Source organism: Semicossyphus pulcher, unplaced genomic scaffold (genome assembly GCF_022749685.1).
Source record: "Semicossyphus pulcher isolate SPU_LCO1_2020_fin unplaced genomic scaffold, fSemPul1.0.p SCAF_10, whole genome shotgun sequence".
NCBI lineage: Eukaryota > Metazoa > Chordata > Actinopteri > Labriformes > Labridae > Semicossyphus > Semicossyphus pulcher.
The window spans coordinates 14,855,344-14,870,958 of record NW_027211604.1 but is presented as its reverse complement, the minus strand read 5'-3'; the positions used below and the strand labels follow the sequence as shown (position 1 = coordinate 14,870,958).

General features: G+C 43.5%; 1 protein-coding gene across 1 annotated transcript; it reads left to right on the top strand.

The window, feature by feature from the left end:
* The first annotated feature begins 13,770 nt into the window (after positions 1–13,770).
* tpbgl (trophoblast glycoprotein like) lies at positions 13,771–14,844 on the top strand. The gene has a single exon (XM_069665569.1). It carries the CDS (start codon positions 13,771–13,773, stop codon positions 14,842–14,844), a length of 1,074 nt encoding a protein of 357 aa, XP_069521670.1.
* The last annotated feature ends 771 nt before the right edge of the window (positions 14,845–15,615 follow it).

Genomic DNA, 15,615 nt, shown 5'->3' with positions numbered 1-15,615 from the left:
AAGTCGTAATATAACGACAATAAAGCCGTTATATTACAAGAATAAAGTTGTTACATAACGGGAAAAAAGTCGTAATATTACGAGAATAAGGTCGTTATATCATAAGAAAAAAGTCGGAATGTTACGAAAAAAGTTGTATTATGCGGAAAAAAGTTGTAATATGAGAAAAAAGTCATAATATAACAAGAAAAAAAGTTGGAATATTACGTGAAAAAGTCATAATATTACAAGAATTAGTTTTTTATATTATGAGAAAAATGTAATATTACAACAAAAATGTGTTCTATTACAAGAATAAAGTCGTTATATTACGAGAAAGTGGTAATTTTATGAGAATTAAGTCGTAATTTTAGGCTATTGTTGGCGTATCTGTTATTATGGAGGGGAATATCAGAAGAGCAGCCAGACGCCTGCGCTAATATGAGGAATGTGTGAAGTATAACTTCACAGCGAGCATCTTGTGACGTTATACTTTTAAATGATTTCACAGGAGGCTGAACACAACTTTAGTCGGAGCTTTGTTTATTGAACACACCCAGTAGCATGGAAGCATACCTCGCGAGAACATGCGAGATCTCCTACATAGTAATGCGCAAGCTCATTAGACATCTTTATATGACTATACTTATAGTCAAGTATAGGTTTCACAGATACGAAATACTTAGTCTTTTGGCACATCAGCACCACATTATCTGAAGTATCAGGGCTCTAAAAAAGTGATTGTATTTGAAAATGACATTTTAGTGCAGGCAGCTGTTTGCTCTGCTGATAATCCCCTTCAAAATAACATTTAGGCTAACCATCGCCAAAAAATGACGACTTTATTCTCGAAAACTTATTTTTTACATGGCTCTAATACTTGTCGTATGGAATAACCCACCAATCGACTCATTGCTTTTGGCTTTCATCGAGACATAAAACCATAAAAAGAAAATTAATGCAAAAAAGCTCCTAACTTGAATCAAGCTATCCTAATTTAAGCTTCAGCTTTTAACAGCGTTCATAGTTTGCACTGCTGTTGTAGTTTTCTCTCATTCTGCTTCTTACAATGACCTCTCTTTCAACACTTTCAACCTTCATTTCAAATTCCCCTGTGCAGACCCCTTTGGAGAGTCTCAGGTTCACCTTAGTCAGACATAAACTCCCCTCTTGCCACTTCCCCTCCATCCTGATAGATACATGAGCCCCTCACCCTGAGATCCCAGACCCCCTCAAACTCTCCGATGTCTGCTTCCGACTAAGTGGATTTGTTCCTTCAGTCCGTCTCCTCGCTGCTCTGTCTTTCAGCCCTTCTTTCCACAACGAGGACATCTGATACACGATGCAGACGATGGTAATGTGGCTGGAGCTCATGTAAAAATAAAATACCCATCACTCTCCCACACAGGCGAGGTTATTACCGACTAATGTGGAAATGCAGCAGGAAATAATAGTCCCTCAAAGCTGAATATTAAGTACAATGTCAAAGCGGATCAGAAAGACTCGGTTCTTGATTTTTGTGCGAGAAAAATATAAAAAGTAATGGTTTTAGCCTCACACTTGCGAGCTACAATTTGAGCATCCAAATCGTTATTAGAAAGAGAGAGACAGGGAACGAGAGTCACGATCTTTGTGTGTGTAATTTCAGCTGCCGAGAGAGGAGCCTGCTAAATTTGGCACATGTGCAGGAGAGGAATGTGCACTGCTGGAGAAGATGAGGGTGAGCTAGGCCGGCACAACCCAACGGCAATCACTCTCATAAAACAGGTTTTTCACCTTGCAGGAACACAGTCACACACCTATGACTAAGCAGCTCCAACCGCACAGGGCTGCAGTTTTTTTAGTGGCACTCCAATCTTCTGTTTGTTAGCCATGCTAGGGGGGTTCGCTCTGGGCACTTCTCTGAATCCGACTGACATAATCTTAAGAATTGTTGGATGGATTGCTACGAAATATTCTGCAGATATTCATGATCCCCAGAGGATAAATCCTACTGAATTTGATGATTCTCTGACTTGGCTTCAAGCGCCATCATGATTCCACATTTTTGATATATCTCAACTTCTACTTGATAGGTTGGAATTATACTTGGTACAGACATTCATGGTGCCCTGGTGATACATCTCAATGGCTTTAGTTTACCCCACAACTTTCCTCTAACGTGGCAATCAAGCTAAAAGACATAAAATAAGTGCACGTAGCATCGGGGTCAGAAAGTGAAACCAATGAGAAAGTGCCTTAGACCTACATTTTTTGTGATGGTCTGCAGACGGTGAATCAACTTGTTACAAAAAAATTTAGGTTTTTATAGAAGCCGATGAGAAAATTACCCTTTTTTTCACTTGATATAGTTGACCAAGACTTTTTCAATTAGGCTGCACGATAGTGCAGTGGTTAGCACTGTCACCTCACAGCTATAAGTGTCCTGATTAACATCCCAGTTCAGATGTAGGGGGCTTTCTACTCCGGCTTCCTCCCACAGTCCAAAGACATGCTCGTTAGGTTAATTGGTGACTCTAATTAACCTAACGAGCAGCCCTGTGATTGACTAGCGATCGGTCCGGGGTGTTACCCGCCTCTCACCTAATGACAGCTGGGATTGGCTCCAGCCCCCCCCACAACCCTGAACAGGATAAGCGGTATAGATAATGGATGGATGGACTTTAATTATGACCCCCTTTGGAGTCGCTACCACAGTGACATGTCAATCAGGAGAGGCATAGCAATGCGTATATTGCCCAAATATGGTCACTGCTGGCTCCAAGTAACCAAGCTTGCGGACGCCAAAATGCTAAACTAAAGAAGCTAAAATACTCCAAAAACAAATGAATGACTTTATCGTTAGTCTTCCAGTTTGATAATGTTAAAAAAATAAGATTTGACTGATTTTGATGTCCTTGAAGAATTTTTGTAATATCATAATCAAGTCATCAGTCATCAGCTCTTTAATTTACTAAATATCTGCAAAACTGATGACATTACCATCATCATCAGGTGTGCTTTTTAAAATTATTTTTGGGGGATTTTTGCCTTTATTGACAGGACAGCTGAAGAGAGGCAGGAAACATGGGGAGTCGAGAGTGGCGGATGACATGCACCAAAAGATTGGCAGACCAGGAGTCGAACCTGCGACTGCCAAGCTAAGATGCTAAACGATGGCTATCTTGGTACAGAACACTTAGCATCAGCTTGTTAGCATTGTCCTTAAGAGCAGGTTTGAGTCATGAATTGTGAGTGGTTGTCTGAAAAGCCTCACAGAGCTGATCACCAAGTCGGACAAGTTGGACCTTTCTGGTTCATTTTACATCCTAATTTTAAGTTTTAATTTCACAGAAGTTTAGTTTCAAAGTATCACATTATCTTCCACAATCAGCAGAATTGCTGGATGATTACTGTCCCCCCGTCCCCTAAACACTGTCTGCTCTCTTGTTATGATGTTCCCAGATATGGAAGCTGAATATTGCTGACATTATTCATCCCACTCCGGGGAACAATAACCCAGGTGACTTACTCTGAACCTCAAAAAGCAAATAAAAAATATCTAGGAGAAAGTCGCCCTTGGGGAAATTTATTTACTTACTTAGTTTATATTCTGTGGTGTCAGCATTTCCCTCTGTCGCCTGGGGTACTAAATATGATAACCTCAGAATGAGAGGTCTGAAACTCTTTTTTCAACCTCATAACTGCCAGAAAAGAATATTAATCTGACAAACTGATGATAATATGAGAAGGACTTTTCTGTTTGTGTTTGATAAAGCAGAGCCGGGCTCATATAAAACTGTACATCTATCACTTCGAGCCATAAGGCTAAAAGCTAAGAATAGGTCTGTCTCTATCTCGTCTCTCCAGATAAAAATAATGACCTCCCCTTTTTAATAAGCTCGGCCATAATAAATGTGAGATAATCCCCCCCTCCTCCTTGTCCATCTATCCATGCCTCCTTTTCTCTGCAAATGTCCCACTTTGTTCTCAGCCGTAATGACGCGAGTATTTTCAGCACCGCGCTGAAACGTGGATGGATGATGAACACATTATTCCTCCGTGTTTCTCCGTCATCAGTTATCCCTCCTTGTAATGTAATGTGAGCCTTTATGGCTCTCTGTAGGGAAATTTCCTTTTTCACTTTCTGCCTTCACAAGAAGAGCTCAGGATCAGCTGCAGAGCAGGTGGGGATGTGGTGTCGTGTTCAAGGACACTTCAGCAGGGATAAAGCTCGCTAGTACTCCTGTTGAAGAGAGGTCTCCAAACTGATTTTCTTATTATATAGAGAAAAAAAAGCCCCAAAACTCTTGAATAAATATCATAAAAGTGTTTGGGGTGATTTTTCAAGTCAAATGCATCTGTCCTCGCCCTGACGATTTTCTCAAAAGATTGTAAGAGTCCGTTGTAGCTTGACCGCTTGATTTTCCGGTAGCAGTGTTGAAAGAACTACTCTTATCTTTAACGTGAGTACAAGCACCAAAATAACAATCCCCAAATCCTACTTAATGTAAAGGACATCAAAATGTGCTTAAATGCAATATTAGCTCATTCTTGGTATGATATAAAAAGTATACAGTATGTAACAGTTAGTTCCGACCAAGTAATCTGATTGGATAAGAGACATTCCATGAGTGCTGATATAGAGAACAACATCACTGGGACTTTTCACTCTGTGTATCACTCCGCCTCAGCCAGGTGTTCTGAATACTGTTAATTAACATTACAGCAGATCGTATATGTTTACACCATAGACTGTATAAAAAGATGGACGACATGACAGCTCCCTAAAGTGAAGCCAAAACATTTCGGGCGCCCCCTGCTGACTGGCTGCAGTATAGGTCCTAAAGCCCGCCTCCTCCATGTTAACAGGTGGGACATGGGTCGAACTATACAATCAAAATACACGCCCGATAATTTTTCTCAAACATGGTTTCTGTCATTATAGCTAGTTCTTATCATGCTGATTTACGTCCAAGTGTTCATTTTTCTGACAAGTTTATTTTTAATTAGTTATTTGATGCTGTCAAAATAATGATTGACAGCTCTGTTGACAAATTCGGCTCCTGCAGCCGATCAGTTCCGGGTGAGCAGAGTAGAGGACGATCCGTGAGTGGAAACGTAACTAAAACAATCACTACAGTCAATGAAGTTTCCATACCTGTGAACGTTAACCTCAGACTAACACAGAGATGTTATTCTGCTGTTAAACACGCCGGTGTGCGGGATCCTCGCTGTTTTTTCGATAAGTTAAGTGCTTGTTTGGGTTAGCGGAAGTGGCTCCAGCCGCTTCACTCGCCAATCTCTACTGCGCAGACTCTGGCTCCGTATGACGTCACCATCGCAAGATGGCAGCGCCTATCACAGGGGCTATTTTGGCATCAATTGCGTACAATGGGAGCAGATGGAGACGCGTTGTCCATCTATATATACAGTCATTGGTTTACTCTGATCAAACTGGAACCTCTGAATCACACAGCAGACTCTCATTTCACTGGTTGACGATTGATTAAAACCAACAAATAAATGTACATGATATAAACAGCTGATCTGTGGTAACCCGTAGACACAGAGTGCAGGAGAATGTTTGGGTTGCTTGGCAACAAAAGTCCAGTTTCAGTTAAGGTGTGGAACAAGTTCAGTTAGTGAAGCAAAAACTAATCTAAACTACTATTTGTCGCTTGTGTAACTGTTGTATAAAAGTAATATCACACTCGATCTGCGGCTCTCATACATATTCAGTACAACATCACTCCCTTCACAACAAGTTTAGCTACACACAGTTGTATTCATATTCTTGACTCTTATCAAATATGACATGCCTTAACGTCTGTGGGCTTTGAAGTCATTTAAATAAAAGCAGCTCAGAAGACTGGAGCTAAAGTTTGGAAGAACTGTAACAAGAAATGTTTAAAGTGTGTTTACTAGAAACTTTAAAATGAATGTACTGAAGTAAAAAGAATAATACTTCCTCTGAACTGCAGCGGTGTGAAGTAGGAGCAAACAGAAATACCAATATCAAAAATGTGCTTAGGTAGAGAACTCGAGTGAATTAAATTTCAACTTGCGGCGAAGAACTTTTGCTGACTTCCCTCGTTGATCACACACAGTCTCGGACATCTCGCATCGCTCATCTCTCAGCGGCTCCAAAATACATCAATTATTGAGTAAATGAGAGACGAGAGCTCCGGAGTCAGGACTCTGGTCGTCCATCTCCACAGTGTCTCGCTGCCCTGAGTGCAGAGCGGCGGCTGTTTGCCCCGGAAAGTTCACCCTGACTGTGCGGAGAAGTGATGAGCCGTCTGGATGCTGATGGATGAAGGCAACTGCGACTCTGATTGCCCGTACCTGCCAAACATAAATATGGTCTCTTATTTTGGCCTTGCAGGACAGCCTGACAGCTCAGAGGTTTATTGGAGGAGGCTGAAGAAGTGATGGCAGGCTGGCAGGGGCAAAATCAGCAGACTCAAAGCTTTGCTCCTAAACAAACATTGGACCACCGATTTGTTAGGCTAAAATGATGGACTGTCCACATTTTGTAACAAAGAACAAAACAAGTACACACAGACTAATTATCTTTAAGACAAATGGAAGCTTTTCTCCTTTTTCCGAAACATTTTATCCCGACAGCGGTACTGAAACCGAATGCCCTGAAGCTGATTAACCCCTTCTAACAGGACTGGCGGCCGGCCAGTGTCTTGCCCCGACTCAGGCAGCAGGTTCACTTTCCAAGGTGTCACTGATACACTTCACCCTTCAGCGGGAGTGTCTTAACTGCCATGGAGGCCGCAGCGTCTCCAGTCAATGACGGCCAGAAGGACAAACAGCGGTCACCTGAACATCAGATATCGACCGTTTTGTAATTCAATCTAAATAGAGACATTGTGAGCCAAGTATCCATATCATTTGTTTGTTAGGCGATCGTTAGAAACTTAATGTTCATCACGGACGGGGAAGAGGCAGAAACTGATCCAACCACTGTTGTGTAATATTAACTGTGTAAAGCTTTTAGGACTTTTTCGGGTTAAAAATGTGCTGAAAGTCATAAATATCTGTTTAGATTCCCTCAACTTATTTGTTTGAATCTTTGGATCCTGAAGGTTTATTTTGTAGCCAAATAAACAGGAAAACAAAGTAATACTTGAGGTGAAAGAAGAGAAACTGCAAAAACATTTCGTACAAAGGAAAAGCCATAATAACACAAGAGTGTGACGCTTACACACTTTAGAATTCAAGCCAAAATATCCTCTTTGCAGGCCACTTTCCCGCTTCATTTGATTGTTGCATTGTCATTACATAAAATATGCATCATGTAGGCTTTTCAAAAAGCTCGATGTAATACTTGAAAGCACTTGTGCAGAGGATGTTACCTGCATCGCTATCAAGAGAGGAAAGTGTGAGAACAAGATCTTCACTACTCCCATGAACTATTGATCTCCAGATCGACTCCAAAACTTTAAAGTTTGAGGACTATGGATTAACACTGATGAATGTGATATATCCTCCCAGTCAAGACTCTAATGTGAAAAATTATTAATTTATACTTACTAATACTATTTACACACACATATGCCCGAGATACACACATGCACAAGCAGGACTATACAGGACAGGAAGCAGGAAATGTCAGAGTGAGGGGGCTGCACACTGACCTTGTGCCTTGCTCGAGGGCACCTCGGCATCGCCCAGGACACCTGAACTGGCAATCTCTTCAGCGACCAGCCACAATTCCATTACCGGAACTTGAACCGGCCACCCTCCAGTCCCCAAGCCAAGTCCCTACAAACTGAGCCCATTCATCAGTGTGAAGAAAACGTCATCCATCTGCAACCTTGAGATGGAAAATTAACTTTTCATTATGTGCAGGTAAGATGGTTAATGGAATTTAATATTGCATCTATTATTATATAATTTAATATAAAGGAAATAAGTCAGACTTAGTCTCTACAGCTTTGTTTTGTTTTATCTTGTTTGGATTTTACGAGCAAACTTTAGTTTGAATACTTATGTATCTTAATAAACCTTCTAATCTGCATAATAATAAGTCATTTTACTGCATGGACTCTCTCTCTTTAGTTTCCACTCCACACATAGTGATCAGCAGCCACAGCTAACCCCTCCGAGTGACTCGGCTTTGTTTGGCCGGTTGTGTCCGTCTGGCTACGGCTCACTCCATTACAAGTCTGAATGACTAATTAATGGTCCCAGGACAGGTGACACCGGCTCCTCAAGATCCATTTACACCCTCATCCCCACAGGGCTCCGACTGGACTCCGCTGCACCTCTTAACTCCTCCCTCACCTCCATCCATCCTCCCCACGCTCATCCCCTCATCTCTTATTCATCCGGTGGTGGAGTACTGTTTAAGGAGCAGGTCTGCGGATAGATGGATGGACAGATTGAGAGACAGGACAGGTGGAGCAGACAGATGCGGGCTGGGAGAGAGAGATAGGCGGAGTGAGGCGGGTGATGTGTTACTATCTTCGCTGATCTTTTCAACTCAGAGATGTTTCGCTGCGGTTTGTCTGGAGGGGAGATAAATGAACCCTGATCTCGCTCTGCCTGCGAGCACAGGACACCCACACTCCTCTCTGAACACTTTTATGATGGGTCAGATAGATAGCGCTAGACCCTGTGTGTGTGTGTGTGCATGTGCGTGTGTGTGCGTACCACATTATTCGCAGTCCTTCAACTTCTCAACCCGGTTGCTTCTTTACGGACGGACACTATCAAACATGCACACACGCAGCACAAAGAGAAAGCTTCAAGCAGATTTTAAATTAAACTACAGTTACCCATGAGCACCCTGGTGTACCACAGCACGTCCCCCGACACCGATCTAACAGACAGCTGCAGTAGAAGTGTGTGAGCCTCCAGCCAGTAATGATCCTGCACATACAAAGCTCCTGGAGTCACTTTCAGAACTAACTGAGTTTTGCCTGGGAGTTCCCGAGTCCCTGCAGAGAGGGAGAGAAATGTTCACATTTATTAAATTTAGTTCTCAGCTTAAAGTCCTTTGATACAAAACTTAAATGAACGCTGCTAATCCGTCAAAGGTAAGATGAAGGGCAGAATTTATTAAGGAAAAATAAAACTACAAACTGAGAAGGAGAACGCAGTTTGACAAAGTAGTTAAAGAGAGCGATCTGTAGGGTGTAAATGGGTTTCTGAATGCAGCCTGAATACTAGAAGTTGGAAAAGGGAATTGGAAGGACAAAACCACCACACCGTATAATGCAGTGTAATAAAATAGCACCTCAAACTACCGCCCCAAACTAGACACTCATTTTTCTACAAACTGGCTCCACAGGCCACCCTAAATTAGTTTGCTGAAATGCCAACTTATGTAATAAGAAGAGAGAAAAGGCCATTTGAAGCCACTTAACAAAGCCTTACTTGACTGTATCATGCCTCTATGAGTGGGTCTGCAACACCCCCTCATTCGCTGTGGGAGAAGAGCCAGAGCATCGGTCTTTGCTAAAGCTAATGAATCTGAAAGTTTGTTGAAGTGTAACTTTAGCTAAGGCTTGCGGCACAGGTAAAAACATGGTGGCCACAGAAGGCCTTCAGGTAATATTTGGTGGCCACAGAGTTACTTTTTGTAGCCATGGGCTATCGGGTCCCGGTTAATGTCGAACTCTGTATTGTGTCCAATAGAAGAAGAAGGGTTGGGGTGCTGGTTTAGCTCAGTAGGTAGAGCATGCGCCCCATTTACAGTGGCTATTCCTCCGTGCAGCAGCCGCAGGTTTGACTCCCGCCCTCGGCCGTTTGCTGCTTGTCATTCCACACTCTCCTCACCCTGTGATTCCTGTCTCTCTTCAGCTGTCCTATCTAAGGCAAAATGGCCATCAAACAGTTATGACAACATTATGTTGAGTCCTGTTGGGAGCTCTCACCTACTGGACCAACTACAGGCCTTGAAGACTTGTTTCTACAGTCTTTCAGTAGCATACAGTTGTGTCCTTCGCCTGGGTCGTCTTAGATCGTACTTAATTCTGAGGAAGTCCAGCATGTATCCGTCATTCACCAGCTGGAGGGAGGATGTAGGACGGATGAGGTTGGCTGATAAAACAAGGTTAATGAATGACGAGTGATGCACCAAAGATGAAATCAGATGTAAAAGTTGGATTCTGTGGACATTTAATTCCACACACACAACACGCAAAAACCAAATACTGCTAATTTAGCGTGTGCACCACAGCTGTCAGAAATGACTGCCAAGGCTATTGGCAACTGGTCGCTCACACACAAGTTTAATAACACACACATACACACTGTAGTCAGCAGATAGGGATGGGCAGCCTTGGGTAAATCAATTACAAGGTTCAGTGTCAAGTTGAAGGCCGCGAGGAGGGCACCATAACAATATCCCAGCAGCAGCCAGCGCTAAATCAGCTGTCTGCACCAGCAGATAGAGCGGACACCTGTAGAGCAGGCAAAAGGGGTCCTGAGAGGAAAGGAGGAGGTGGACTGATCTGGTGTCCTTGTTTGTTTGGAGGAAGAAATACTATCCCATTTGCCTTAATGGGCAAACCCGGCGTTAATATGGCCCTGTGTGCTTATCAGGAGCACCAGCAGTAAGGCTGTTCTCCATCATTCTCTAACTCTTCCTGTCTTGTTTCCTCTCTGCGTCTCATTCTCTCCCCCTCCCAGTGTCTATATTTACATCCTCTCCATAGTCATTTCTGTCCATCCAGATAGAGTGCTGTTGAGTATGACAGCAAATTGCACTCAGCTCAAGCCTTCCCCAGTGGCTAAATATGCTCTACCTTTGCAATTGACCTTTAAGAGAATAGTTTGTCATTTTAGGGGAATGACTCATTTGCTCTCTTTCTTGCCTGTGTTCCAATTAGGGAGGTTTCAGTGCTACAAAAGAGGGCTTTTCTCTTTTTGGCACCAGTTTCGGGAGGGTTCTTTTTGAAAATTCCTTAAAAAACAGGCCCAAGATATGGATTTCCCATTGTGGAAAAACAGAGGTTGGCAAGTGGCCTTACCTACAGGCACAGGACAAATCTAAAAGTCATACGCAGAGATGTAACAGGACACACTGGGAATTCAAAAGGCAGTTGCACACAGGAGGTCAGTCCAAGAACAACTTACAAATCCAGTCAGGGAACAGGCAAAAATCCAGAAACTAAGTAACAAGGCAAAGTCAAAAACATAGAAAACAACTCTAGGAAAAGCCACAAAGAGGAAAAAAGACGATCCAGCAGAGGAGAAGGGAGAACAAAGGAGAATATGAACTATGTAGACTAGCGACATGGTGCTGGGTACAGGTGCTGATATTCGAGGGACCATGAGACACAACGACAGGAATAGAAATGACAGCAGATGTTAGACTTTCAAAACAAAACAGAAGAAGGATCATGCAAAGATTAACTGGATGTTACACTCGGACTTATCTAACACATCCAGGATGGATAGAGAACAATAGAGGTTACTGCCCACCATCCATTCCCAATCTCACTACAGCTGCTGTGGCTTTAAAGGGTGCAAATCCCTGAAGCACAGTTCAAAGATCTTGTGGAAAGCCTGAAACCAGAAGAGTGGACACTGTTACAGCAGCAGCCTAATGCCCATGGTTTTAAAAAACATTTATTAAACTACACGTTAGTGATGTTGTGGTGTCTATACTTTTAGCTACGTAGTGTGGCTAAGTATATCTAAATGCCATCATGAGTCTAGAGTATATTATAATTAGTACTGTGGGTTTTAATCACGATATTCTAAATCGAATGGGTAAAAAAATAGGTTGGCAAATCTGTCGTAACTCTACAATGGTTTTGCCATCATTTATCCAACTGAATGATCTTTGTATGTGCTGATTAAAAGGTTTCCACTTGTCCTCTTTTGTCCTGTGGTGTGCCCCAGGGTTCCGTTCTAGGGCCCATTTTTCATTATATATGCTCCCCTGAGAGTTGTGCCATCAATTTGGTTGTGTTTTATCACATCCACTGTTGTCATTCATGCTGATGGTTATCCATGCTTTTGAGTCCTCTCTGTTAGCTACTGCAATCCTCTGTATTCCTGCCTGTTACCTGGTAACTCTGCAGCAAGATTATTCCTTAATACCTCTTATCGCTTTCACATCACTCCCACGAATAGCAAGCAAAATATTCATACTGATTATTTTCAAAAGTAAAACTTACTTTTGTAAATTGCAGCTGTTCCTATTGGGTGCAGGTCAGAGACGAGTCATCATGACCCTGCATGTGAAAAACTGGACAGGCTGGCTCTGAAATCCAATGCAGATTGCAGATACACCTTTTGCTTTATCAGGACAGAACACACACACACACACACACACACACACAAACACACCATGGTCTGATGCTCTTAGTCTAGATGTGTGCTCTCACCCAATCAGTAAACAAACATGCAGACAGAAGAATTAGTGAAAAAGAACAGAACTGCTATTGTGCTTACTGTGACTGCTGTGAGATGTGACAGTCAGGAATGGATACTGTTAAGTAGTAATCAGCCTTTCTATCTTTCCTTAATCATGTTTTGCCAGTGTTAATCTACTTATCTGTGATTTCCACGCTCCTGAATCTCTCTGTTTTGTCCTGAACAGACTTTCCTTCCCACTTCTTTATTCCTTTTCTTCTTTCTCTCTGCACTCAAAACGAGCTGCACTGCCATTCGGAGCTATCCGTGGTGCTGATCCATTCATCGTCTCTGACTTCTTTCCCTATACTCTCTTTCGTACTCCTCTCACGTTGCATTTGTTGTCGGTTATAAAAAAAAACAAAAAAAAAACGTTAATCCTTCTTTCTTCTTCCCTGCTTTCATCTGTATATTTGAAGGCTTTTTGCCTTCTTTTGAACACAGAACAAGAACAAATCCTTCAAAGAGCAGTACTGAAGTGCTCTGTGGAGCTGTCCATAGTGCTGAACCTCTAACTCCTGTTCTGTTAAGACTTTTTTCTTTCTATGATCGTTTTCTTTCTTGCTGACTACTCTGATACTTTTTTTGAGCTGATATACTGTCAAGCGTATTTCACTGTGTTCAGCAGAGAATGTGAAGGCCTATATGGTTTGGTGGAGGAATAGTCAGTCTCCATGTCAGTCCTGCACCACATGCTCATGCAAATCTCCGTGCTGGAAGCCGTTTATGTGTTCAAGCGTATTGATTTGTTTGCCAACTTTAAACTGTGGACGTGGAGAGCGTGACCAACACTCCGAAAGCGAGTTTTTCTTTCTTTGGCAAAGGGATCAATCGGAGGGAACTGACCGGGGCCTCATTAAACAGGCTCCACTGGCCGCACATAATTACTGCAACTGATTTGCAGCGAGCATAAGACGCCGTAAATTAGGGCTGCTATAATGGAAACATTATGTAGAAAGGAAACCACCGACTCTCTTGGAGTTAAATTATCCCACATACCATGCAGTTTTGATAAATGGGCTCATTTCTCGTCCAGGCAACATTTATTAACTATGAATTAGGAGCACTTGGGAGTACTTGTATTGCAGCGTCTCTCTCTCTCTTGCTCTCTCTCTCCCTCTCTCTCTCTCTCTCCCCCTCAGTGACAGGCGTCAAAAATACCACCCAGGGAGCGCGGATCAGCAGCTTTCCACGCAGCCACAGTCGGCTCTTGTCCGCCGTCCTGTGCGTGAATTTCTCACAGAAAACTCCTATTTTCTCTAGCTGGAGTCACAGAACACCGAGATGACAGAGGAAAGAGCTTTTTTCCTGTCCTGATGGTTCAAAGTAACCGATGCCGGACTGATTCTACTCTACATGTCTGAGAGGATTTTAGTCGGTCTTTTTTGCGGGACACGCCGGTTTACACCTGCTTTTGGAACTAAAATGAGGGAGAAGATGTGGATATTTTACAGTGCCGACAATTCAAAGTGTGTGTTTTCTATGTGGCAGCGGTGGTGTTGGTGTTACGCAGCGCTGGTGTGTTTGTTGTTCTCGCCTGTAAGGACGGATGAAGCCTGTCCGGCATCCTGCATCTGTGCCAGAGACTCGGGGACGGTGACCTGCCGCGACGGGGAGGACACCGACGTACCGGGAGACATACCGGAGTGGACGTCCACCTTGATACTCAAGGGGAGAAACATCTCAACTTTACAGCGCGGTGCGTTCATGATCAACGGCACGGAGTTGGAAATGACGACACTCTCGCTGTCCTACAACGGGATCCAGGCTATTGAACCGTACGCCTTCCTGGGACTCCCCCGGTTGCATCTGCTGGATCTGAGCCACAATCAGCTGGAGTCTATCTCAGCCCGGGCTTTCCACGGGTTGCTCGAGCTGCGTTCTCTTTACCTAAATTCCTCTATCTTGCCTGAAGCCACGGCGCAGCTTTCAAATGCGCTCAGCACGCAAAGTTTGCGCTACCTCCACAGGCTGGAGTTGGCGGGAAACGGTCTGAATGTTTTCCCCCTGGTGAGGTTAGATATCTATAACCTGCACGCGCTGGTGTTGATAAATAACTCAATAGAGAGCATCGGGAGGGAAAACGTGACAAGTTTGTACCAGCAAAGGCGCATACGCGTCTACTTGTCTTTAAACCCGTTTCGATGCAACTGTGAACTGGAGGCGTTTTACTTCTGGTTGAAGAACTCCTCCCAGTGCCCGGATGCAGGGTGGCTCATGTGCAGCGAGCCGGAGGCCAAGAGGGGGATTCCCGTGGAGAAGCTCCGGGCCGAGGACGTGGATTGTATGAACGAGAATCTAGAGGCGGTTTCTTACGTGTTCCTGGGGATAGTGCTGGCTCTCATAGGGGTGGTGTTTCTCATGGTGCTGTACCTCAACCGGGGAGGCATCAAACGGTGGCTCAATAACCTCAGAGAGGCGTGCCGAGACCAGATGGAGGTCTACCATTACCGCTACGAGCAGGACTCGGACCCGAGGCTGGCCAACGTGGCTGTTTGAAACATGAAGCCAGTCCTGCATGGTGAGAGGCCCAGCGGAAGACCGCGAGCTGGTGAAGTACTCTATCTATGACATCAAACAGTTCTTGCAGCTGGCCAATGAACTGCAAGAAACCCTCTCACTGCAGGAAATACACGGAGCCAAAGACAGTTAAACGACCCTAAAAGCGACTAAGTGTTGCACCACTGAACACTTGTAAACAGTGTTGTACATATTGTATATAAGTATCTCCTAAAGAGGGGAAGCTTTTCATGCATCATGTTACCTTCTGCAGTCTACAGCAGCTTGTCAGACTAACTTTAGTATTATTTATCTTAAGTGACAAATGTAGGCCGTAGGTTTATAGAACTTCTGATTTGTAAACATGGAAAAAAGTGTGAATCAATGAAATTACTGAGAACTGCAGCCCCTGCTGCAAATGAGTAGTCTACATTCATGAACCCCTGCAGTGGGAAGCAGGCAGGGAGAGCCTGTTTATAATCCACCGGGAGAGAACATTATGCACAGAGAGAAGTGGAGAAGAGGGCTCGGATTGGGGTACGCTGTTGGAGTGCCATGTTTGTTCAACCAGGCATCATTTTTCACCACGGCATAAGTTACCAACCTTGTTTTTATGAGCAGCCCTTTGATCTCTGAAAATAGCACCAGTGTGTATCATCTGACAGCAGGTCAGTTTATCAGAAACAGGGGGAAAAGAGGAAGAGACAGAGTCTAACCATGCATGTGATTGTTGTAGGCGTAGAAAACCAACCAAAACATGAATAAAAGGTC